At 44.7% G+C, this 10,908-nt stretch overlaps 1 protein-coding gene across 1 annotated transcript in view; it reads left to right on the forward strand.

The window, feature by feature from the left end:
- TBX19 (T-box 19) overlaps window positions 1-3,079 on the forward strand; it is a 32,491-nt gene extending 29,412 nt beyond the window's left edge. Inside the window, exon 8 of the mRNA XM_011933416.1 lies at window positions 1,861-3,079. Within this exon, the coding sequence (XP_011788806.1) occupies window positions 1,861-2,155 (295 nt within the window). The 3' untranslated portion in view covers window positions 2,156-3,079. The remainder of the gene's footprint in view (window positions 1-1,860) is intronic.
- Window positions 3,080-10,908: the final 7,829 nt, after the last annotated feature.

Raw genomic sequence — 10,908 nt, forward strand, 5'->3', positions numbered from 1 at the left:
AAAAATATAATAGTATATGTAAATATAGATGTTATTATGTAAATATTGTGATATAAATATATGTATATAATATATATTTACATCAAATGCATGTTGAAATGATAATATTTGGAATATTTTGGTTAAATAAAATATTAATAAATTTATTACTTTTTTTCTAAATGTGGCTACTAGAGAATTTAAACTTACATATGCAGCTGGCATTTATGGTTTGCATTTTGACACTGATCTAGAGCATCATTTGCATTTGACACTGATCTAGAGGATCTGAGGGAAAAGCATTGATTTGGGCTGTGGTAGAAAGTGAAAAAGAAAATGAAGATTGGGGTTCCAGAAGATATTAAATAATCATGTGCCAAGTTGTATACTGGATACTTACATATATATAAGTCATCCATATATAAGTCATCTGTAGTACTCAAAGACAACTATAAGGCAGGTATTAAAATTCCTATTTTGCTGATGAAGAAACTGAAGCTCAGAGGCCTTAAAAACTTCCTAAAGTTTCTGTAGTAAGCAGTACAGCTCAGAGCCCATGGTTCTTCCACTGGCCCAGGCGGCATCAGAAAGGGTCTGTAAGAGATAATGTAGAAGAGCATCTTCTGAAGATTAGGGCCAGAATCCCCATAAGCTGAGCTAGCTCAGAGAGAGCTCAGAGGATGGGCTACTGTAGGTTTCATATGGTCCAAGGAGGCCTGCAGCACTGAAAAATGGCACCAGGTGAATGATGGCATTGCCAACTCTGGCTTCCCTGTTGGTGTGTTTAACTAATTCCTGACTCCATAAATATTTTGTCAGAAACAAAGCAAAACAAATGTATTCAATATTGCCTTTGGATAATAAGCCCATTATCAAGCAATATTATTGGGCAATGCAGAAACTCTGAAATGTAAGAAATGTAGTGATGACTAAAGGCTGAAAACATTGGGATCATTTCACCTGTTCCAACTGCATCTATATTAAGGTGCAAGCTTGGCTGTACATTACAATCACCTGGGAAACTTAAAAAAATCCTCATACTCAGGCTGCATGCCAGATCAGTTCAATCAGAATCTCTGGGGCAGGAGAGTGGGGTGAGAGTGGGACCCAGGCAGCAATATTACTTTTAAAAACTCCCTGAGTGATTCCAATGTGCCGAATGTGCAACCAAGTGTGTGAACCAGTGCTATAGAACTAGAGAAGGCAAAGAAAGTGTTCTAGCTCTCAGCCTTTCTGCCAAGCACCGGAAATCACAGGTGGAGACCAGGAATGGAAGAAATAATGATAACAACCACCATTTACTGAGTACTACATGCTAAGGACCATATTCTTCTCCTATTTAATCCTTGTAGCAATCTCTGTAAGGTAGGTAAAATTATGACTCCACATCTTGAAGATGAGAAAACTGACACTCAGAGATGTTAAGTAATTTAGCCAAGGCCACAGAGCTAATAAGTGGTAGAGCTGGGATTTAAACTCAAGTCTTCTGACAGTGATGTTTCCTGGTTATTATGCCACATTGGCCAGGGAGAGATCAGATGCAGAAATCATACAGTTTTAATACCTTTATTCTACTGCCCTGCCAATTTTACATAGGCTGCAAGGGAACCCAGATAAATGAAATTCTGTGTCTAAAACCAAATAACTCACTGGTGGCAGGGCCAGTACCAGAATACTTAATCTTATCATCATTCCACCATACTTTGCTGCTTCTCTTAGCTTTTCTGCAGGAACAGGACTAATCTGTGTCACAGCTACAAATAAAGCCATGGCCAGAAGCCCTCTTGTAACTTCTCAGTACTATGTGCGTGCTTGTCAGGCGGCACTCCTTCCTTGGAGTGCCATTGAACATTCCCTTCCCCTCTTTCTCTGTCTCTGCAGCCCCTATCCGTGCCTGTGGACCATCAGCAATGGTGCCGGAGGCCCCACTGGGCCAGGCCCGGAGGTGCATGCCAGCGCCCCAGGAGCATTCCTCCTCGGAAACCCAGCTGTGACTTCACCCCCCTCTGTGCTCTCCACCCAAGCACCCACTTCGGCTGGTGTGGAGGTTCTGGGGGAGCCCTCGCTAACCAGCATTGCTGTGTCCACCTGGACAGCAGTGGCCTCGCATCCCTTCGCAGGCTGGGGTGGCCCAGGAGCGGGTGGGCACCATTCTCCTTCCTCATTGGATGGTTAAGCAGGATCCTAGGAGCCTCTGTCCACAGAGATCCTTCTATGTGTAGAGCGCTTAGAAACCCCATCTACTGATCTAGTGAGTCAGACTGTGGAATCTCCCTTCCCACTAGCTGGAGGCGGAGGTGAGTTATTACAGAAGTTATACTAGGAAAGGGTTCAGTTTGGATGATGCTAGTTATGTCAATTGCATCTCTCCACCATTTTCTTCTGCACTCCCATTTTCTCTGCAGCTTATTCTTGCCATGCTTAGGTGACAGAAGTTTGTGAAGTACCGTCCTTGTGCTCTGCCCCTTACTCTCAAATTGTTCTGGAAAGCCTCACTTCCTTTTCTGTGGAGAAGGTGCAAAGCTGTTAAATGAGCTCAAAGTTTACCTAGCTAAGGCCACTGCTTCCTGCTTTGTGCAGCCTGGAAAGTATGTGTGGTTATGGGGCTCAGGTTTGCACTTCTGCTTTGAGACCAGGCGTGGGTGTAAGCCATAGAGTAAGGTTAACAAAAAGAATAAAGCTAATCATGTATTACTCATAGCAGTGTGCCCAGACTTGTGGAAATGAAGTCATGTCACTCCTCTGCTCACAAACCTTCAATGGTTCACCATTACCAATGGAATGAGTCAGATCTCCTCACTATAGCTGGGTGTGGTAGCTTAAGCCTATAATCTCAGACCTTTTGGAGGCCAAGGTAGGAGGATCGTGTGAGTTCAGGAGTCTGAGACCAGCCTGTGCAACAAAGTGAGAGCCTGTCTCTACAAAAAACACACATGCACACAACATTAGCTGGGTGTGGTGGCATGTGCCTGTAGTCCCAGCTACTTGGAGGAGGATCGCTTGATCTCAGGAGGCTGAGGCTCTAGTGAACTATGACTGTGGCATTGCACTCCAGCCTGGGCGGTAGATCAAGACTTTGTCTCATTAAAAAAAAAAAAGAAAAAAAGAGGCTGGGCACGGTGGCTCATGCCTGTAATCCCAGCACTTTGGGAGGCCAAGGCGGGAGGATCATGAGGTCAGGAGATCAAGACCATCCTGGCTAACACGGTGAAACCCCATCTCTACTAAAAATACAAAAAAATTAGCTGGGCATGGTGGCTGGCACCTGTAGTCCCAGCTACTTGGGAGGCTGAGGCAGGAGAGTGGCGTGAACCTGGGAGGCAGAGCTTGCAGTGAGCCGAGATCGTGCCACTGCTCTCCAACGTGGGCGACATAGCGAGACTCCATCTCAAAAAAAAAGAAAAAAAAAAAAAGAACAAAATCCTGCTATGAGCGATCCCACCATCTGGCCTGAAACCACTTCTCCAGCTTAGGTCCTCTGTTATCCTGTTGGCCTCCTGTGTTTTGGTCAAGGCCGGCATCTCTGTTCTCTGAGCATTTCATTGCACTTTCCCACCTCTATGTTGCCTGTGCCTGAGTGTGCTTCTTTCTCCAGTTCACCTGTGTGAACCTGACCCACCTCCCGGGGCCTGGGAAACGCCACTCCCTGCATCCAACATCTGATCGGCTAAGATGTGTCTGATCTATCCCTGCTCGCTGTTCTCCTGTTGTTTTTGCCTCTGCCGTAGAGCTCACCTCATTTTGCCTTGTATTTTTGTTACTGTGAGTGTCTCTCTCCCTATTAGACTGTAAGCCTCTCGAGGGTGAGGCCTAGCCTTCTTGTGTTTGTAGCCCACGGCAGCTGGTACTGTGCCTTGCCTATTGCAGGTACCCAATAAACATTTGCTGAACTGAATTGGTGTAATGTGCATGTGTGCTACAAGGATGGTATGAAGTGGCTGGGAGGCAGATCTCAGAGACACATGCCCCATGACACATAGGTGCGTCCGTGCGGGAGTGTAGGAACATGCTGGCTGTTTGTTACACTGGCTCCTCATCTGAGGCACCACCAATTCTCAGTGAATGACAATAATATATGGAGATGGGGTGTGTTAGAGTGGTTATTCCCAAATGCTGGTCCTTGGATCCCCTAAGTCAGGATCACCTGGAACAGGGCCCTTGATACACATACAGATTCCTGGGTATACCCCACTCCTGTTGGATCAGAATCTTTGGGGCTGGTGTTCAGGAATCTGCATTTCAAACAAGAGCTCTAGGCATTGGTCCTGGGCTAGGTTTGGAAACTCCTTGCCTAGAAGAGAGAAATAGAATGATAAATACTCTAGGAACCTTATTTCAGATGACTTTTTACCTCTGCCCAAGCCAAGGTCATTGCTGTAACCAGTGAGCAGAATCAGTTTCATGAGTCTTCCTCTTCTTTTTCTACCTACTACTGGATGTGCTAATACCTCTGGGAGTGAGGTTTCCAGACCTGGGTGATGAGCAGTTCTCCAAACATCGACTTTAGACTGCACTGACTGAGCAGACCTTCTCAGGGCCGCCACTTGAGGAGTCTAAGGTTCCACTTGGAGCCTAGCATTGGCTAAGCTGCTTCCACCACTCACCCTGTGCAAACCCAGCACAGTCCAAGGCTTAGTCTAAGGGGTCCAAACATGGCACTATTGAGTTGTTGGCTCTTTTGACAGCAAAAGGCCCTTTAACATGCTATGGTGTCACAGCTGGTGTCACTGCCCAATATTTCTGTGCTGTTCTGTTTTTTCACATCTCAGGGAACAATACTACTCCAGCTACGTGGTGTCCAGGGAAGACACATTACCTGATTTCAGGTTGCCTGGCCAGAGCTCTGGGCCACTAGTTGGCGTGTGAGTGGCCAAGGCACAATGCATCCACGGATTTGGAAAGCTGTCTGGTCAGCATGCCCCCAAGGCAGCATTGTTCCTGTGTCCCAGTCCGTTTACAATACCATTAGAGCTCACTAAGGTGTTAATATATTCGTATCTCTGCAAGACAGTTGTTTGGTAAGTTATAACAGGTGGTTATTTCTCAATTTGCTAGAACTTTAGGCTGTTGTGGCCTGTAATTGCCCCAGCAGGTCTGTCCAAGGCCTCTTCACCAGTCACTGCAGCGAGTCCTGGCACCAAGTCCTTCACATGTCCTGTACCAAGAGCTCAGCAAGTGTAATCAGGGAATAAAAACCCACCTTGAGTCTCACCCTTCCTGCACCTCCCCTAGCCTGGAGCAGACAGAAGACCTGGGGCCCAGGGGCACAGAACAGAAAGAAGCTCGTAACCTCCATTATATTTTCAATTATGTTGCTCAGCTGAATGGGGTCCTCTGCAGCGTGATAACATGAGCATTAGCTGAATTTGGGGTGATCCTGTCTCTCAGTCTTGTAGGATGCTCAGCTTGGAACCTGCTGTGATTCTTAAACACACACCCACTCACCAGCCCTCCCTTCCCTGGATGAACCAGCATCATTACCAACCACCTCTGCCCACCATGCTGAGCCAGATGCTTATGGGAAACTGCTGATTCCCTTCGTGTCACTTGGTGGACACTCCCCAGAACTGAAAGGTGGTCAAATCAGGGAAGGAATGTTTTCATCACCTAAGTTATTAAGAAAAAAACTCAGTAAAGGATATTTGAAGCTTGGTAGGTCTTCGCCACTTTCTCCAAGACTAGAATAGATTTGAGGGAATATCAGCAACTTAAAATATCACATTTGTGAAGAATATGAATTCTGTTTTGTGCAAATTGTGGGTCAAAGTAGGGGATGGCAACTGGGGCATTCAAGTGGCACTTTTTTCAACTCCTTCCTTTTTATTTTCTCCACCCATTCCCACTTTACTGAGCCAATTGTTGGCTACTGGCCAGATTGGTGAACAGAGAGAGTATGGGCATCCTGAAACAGAGGTTAAGGTAGGGATATGTGGTACCAAAAAAGATATAAAGGAACAGCCTTTGTGGTCTGAAGACACCAAAACTTTTCCATCATCATCATTATAGATACATCTGTGGTGTTGTCTGTCCAACCCCCCAACCTTCTAGGATTAGAACCCCCCAAACTCTTGGTGAAACTGCCTTTTCGGAATAAGCAATGAGAGAAGTCTAACGTGACTGACTCCATCTTGCTTCTAACCTCACAGGCTAAGTTACTTTTTTGCTTTTTCTAGCATGGAAGCCAAGATAAGTATGACAGAAATTTAGTTCATAGTTAAACTTTGAGGCAAGGAAAATTACCCCCTACTCCTTGTTTGTAGACTGAAGCTGCATTCGTAAGACAAGGCTAAAATTGTGGTAGGGCCTTGACCTTCGCTATAGAATAGGCATAGTTAAACAATGACCTGGAATTGCTTAGTTTGTTTTTCTATAAGTTGTTTACCACCCCAGAATCACAAGACTGGGGGTCACATGATTTATAACTCCCCCATCTACTCCTGTAGATAACATCGCTATTGTGAAACCTAACGAACTGGTCTTTGAGATATTTTTCAGATTCAGCATTTTAACAGAACAAGAGATGCCACCTGGTCCTGAGGCCCCCTTCCAGGAACTGACTCAGCCACATGAAGACAGTTTTAGGTGTCCCTGTGATTTCATCTCCAGCCAATCAATTGTTTCAGTTCTCCAGCCCCCTCCCTGCCAAAGTACCCAGGCTATTGAAATAAAACTGGAGTCTGGGAAACCTGGAGGCCAGAGCAACTGGTCAGGCCCATGTGACGACTTAGAACTCAACTGGTTGGGAGTGAGAAGTTGATCAAACTTTCATTCTCAACATGGAAACATCGGAAATTCATGTTTTCTGGTCATGACCACTCTGATTTAGAGAACCTTGTAGGAGTCACTGTGTGTGTGTTTATACATGTGTGTGTGTATGCACAAGTATGTCTATTTAGTGATGAGTTTCCTGTCCCTAGAGAATAAGTCAATAAACCTTTGGGACAGACTCACTTTGTTCTGAAAGAGCACTTTTTGGGGAGTGGAGTTTGGAGAAGAGTGTAACAAGGAGTTTTGGGTTAACCAGGGCTGGTTCTGGAGGATGGAGCTGTGGTATCCCTCCTACATACCTGTTAGATGGGGAGGGCTTGGAGCTTGGAGATTGCTGAGGAGGAATCAGACATATTTAGGTGGGAACACAGTAATCTCTTAGAAGGAAAGACCTTTTCTATTTGTGGTTAAAATGAAGTGAAATATATTGGATGGCTTGGGTTAGCCAATATGACCAAGGTTGGGCAGCAGGAAAAGTATATTTCCTCTAAAAACAAAATTATATTATCACAGTGGGAGGAGTAGTTTAAATGGATCACTGGTTTCCACACAAGAACAACTGGAGGTAAGAGATGCCTCTGGACCCAGTGTCAACTCATGCAGCCACCTGGACACTGGTATGCCTTGAGAAAATGGCTGGTGTGTGAGTTAAAAAAGTTGATCCTTAAGCTTTAACAACTGGGGCCTGGGCTAAAGTTGTTAAGTGGGATATGTTGGGGGAAAGTGTCCAGAGTTGTAACAACAGGAAGTCATGAGAGAGTGAGGATACTCCCTGGATTTCTATTAACTTGAGCAGGTAGGTGTTTTGATGGTCACTAGAGTTAGAAATTTAAATTAGAGAAATGGCTAATCATGCTGTTACAGGGTGGATGACTGTCTTGGTTATACTTGAGGACAAAAACTGTCTTCCATTGCTGTACCTCCAACACCTTGCACTTGTGCCTGGTAGGTACATGGTAGGCACTCCACAGGTATTAATCCAGAATTTTTAGAAATAATCCTTATCAGTGCTTGGAAATTTTAGATGGGGAAACATGTTTGGTTTGACAAAAAGTTCTTTGTATATTTTTTGTCAAAGTTATGTCTTTGTAAGATCGTATCTCTTTGGAAAAGTTTCTTTTTTTCTGCTTTTTTGTTTTGTTTTGTTTTTTGAGACAGAGTCTCACTCTGTTGCTCAGGCTGCAGTGGCATGATCTTGGATCGCTGCAACCTCTGCCTCCCAGGTTCAAGTGATTCTCCTGCCTCAGCCTCCAGGAGAGTAGCTGGGATTACAGAGGCCCACCATCATGCCTGGGCAAATTTTTTTTTTTGTATTTTTGTAGAGGGAGGTTTCACTATGTTGGTCAGGCTGGTCTCAAACTCCTGACCTCAGGTGATCCACATACCTTGGACTCCCAGTGTGCTGGGATTACAGGCGTGAGCCACCGTGCCCAGCCGGATTATTATTTTTAATAGCTTTATTGATACATAATTTACACAGCCTATTTAAAATATATAATTCATTGGATTTTTCTAGTGTATTTAGTGTTCTGTGCCCATCACCATAATCTAATTTTAGAACATTTTCTCATCCTACAAAGAAAGCTTATGCCCATTAATAGTCACTGCCCATTTCCTTCCTACTCACCTCCACCCCCTGCCCTAGGCCGTCACTGATCTCCTTTATTTCTCTATAGATTTCCCATTCTGGACACTTCATTTGGCTGGAGTCATATGATGTATGGTCTTTTGTGACTGGCTTCTTTCACTTACGGGTTCCTTGATGCTGTACCGTATATCAGTACTTCATTCCTTTTTCTGCCAAATAATATTCCAGTGATAAATACAGCCACATTTTGTTTATCCATTCATCAGCGGATGGGCATTTGGGATGTTTCAACTTTTTCAACATTCGTGTATGAGTTTTCGTGTGGGATAGATACTATTTATCATTTTCTTCATCTTACAGATGGAGGGAGCCAGCTCAGAGAACATAGATGGGGTTTTCAGCGTAACACAACTACTAGGGCAGAACTCAGGCCTACCTGATGGTGAAGTTCTTGCTCCCATACACAACTCGATGTCACCCTGTACTGAGAATTGTCCCAAGCAGGAGCAGTTAACGTTACTCAGCTGGCACTTCCCCTTAGTTTCCTGTTACATTTACATCAGGTTCCCAGGGCTGCGGTGGTGATTAGGGAAAACAGTCTGTGTTCACTCTCGGGAGGAGGCTCGGCGTAGGGAGTGGGAAAGCGGGAGACAGGGAGATTGTGGAATGAGCAGGGCTTCATGGGCCAGAGACCATCCGGGGCCTGGTGGCAGACTGCTGGTCTTCCAAGGACTGGCTAGCAGGGAAGCATCTCTAGGGCATTTCCGGAAACGCTTTGGGGCAGATTCTGGTGAAAGACTGAATTTCCTGGAGCAGGGGAATGTGGGTATGAGTATGTTATCATTCGATTAAGAGCAATGTGATCTCAAAATCAAATGAAGCCTGGAAAATATTGATTGGTATTGAGGTGATTGATTTCAGGATAGACATTTTAAGAAGTGCACTTACACCAAAACAAAAGTGTGCTGTAGCCAAAGCATTCAGAAATCCAAGACTCAACTGTGCAGTTTTAAAGTTCACAAAGGTGATGAAAGGGAGAAGGACTTTGTGATCCTTATGATGATTAGACTTTGAATTGGGAGCCCATATGTGTAAGTTATACTACTGTTTGGTCAGCCTGCTGCCAAGTCAGTTACCAGCAAGATGATGCCATAAATTTCTTGCTCTGCAGAAAGGATAAGATACAGGGACCATTGATACTTTCTTGTCAGTGCCTTAGACTGAGGGGCTTCCTGGGATATGGGCATTTCAATTTAAAATTTCAATTTAAATGGATAAATTTTCCATTAATTTCCATTTATTTCCAATAAAATTTCCATTTCGATTTAAAAATGGAGACAGCCTGGATTTGCTCAGGATGAGTTGCTCAACCTATAACATTGGACACGAACTTGTGGGATGACAAGCAAGAGTCCAGAATCCTGCTGTCTTGACCACATGGGGAATGAATATTTTTCTGAAAAGAGATCGGGCAGAGATGAGCAGAGAGAGTAGAACAGCTAACAGATGGCCTTAAATTCCTATGGTTGCACTTTTCTTAGCATCCTGTAGGTGGGTCTATTGTTTAGCACAATTATTTACAGGAGGCAAACTGTTATGTAGAGCAGCTAGAAGCATTGGATGTAGTAAAAGCAGCTGTTTTATTTCACCGTAGACAATCTTGTTTATCTCTCCTAGCCCTATGAAATGTACCCCCGAAATACTTGGCTATGATCTGAGACCTAGGAAAATAGCATGTGATCTCTCTCTCATTTTTTTTTTTTTTTTTTTGGCAAGTGATTTTAAGATTTTCTTTTCTTTCTTTTTTTTCTTTTTGGAGACGGAGTCTCGCTCTGTCGCCCAGACTGGAGTGCAGTGGCGCCATCTCTGCTCACTGCAAGCTCCGCCTCCCGGGTTCACGCCATTCTCCTGCCTCAGCCTCCCGAGTAGCTGGGACTACAGGCGTCCGCCACCATGCCTGGCTAAGTTTTTGTATTTTGAGTAGAGACAGGGTTTCACCGTGTTAGCCAGGATGGTCTCCATCTCCTGACCTCGTGATCCACCTGTCTCGGTCTCCCAAAGTGCTGGGATTGCAGGCATGAGCCACTGTGCCCGGCCTAAGATTTTCATCTTTAAAGTTATTGTAAAATTCCAGACCCAGAGCATGGCCCAAAACTGGTGGGAGTTCACAAAACAGATCAAGAATCAGAGTTGGTGAGTCATGCAGGCTCGCAGCACTCTGAAACACAGGGATAGGGCTTATTCATCAGTTCAGACATTAGGTGTTCCAAAGGAGGTCGTGGGAGTGTGGTAATGACATTGCCCAGGATCAATTATTTGACTGTTAAGAGGTAGGAACCTCATCAATGGGTTTACATAGGGAGGAGATAGGAAGTAGAGAAAACAAAGCATTCTTCCAGTGCCCTGATCTCTTGCCATGTGGGCTGGTGCCTCATAAGTCCAAATAAGTTATACTATAGGTGGGATAAGGGTAGGGTAAGGGCTTGGGGAGCACTTCCTTTCTTTCTTTTTCTTTTTCTGAGACAACCTGGGCTCTGTCACCCAGGCAGGAGTGCAGTGGTGTGATCTCAGCT

Source organism: Colobus angolensis, unplaced genomic scaffold, assembly GCF_000951035.1.
Source record: "Colobus angolensis palliatus isolate OR3802 unplaced genomic scaffold, Cang.pa_1.0 Scaffold126, whole genome shotgun sequence".
Taxonomy (NCBI): Eukaryota; Metazoa; Chordata; class Mammalia; order Primates; family Cercopithecidae; genus Colobus; species Colobus angolensis.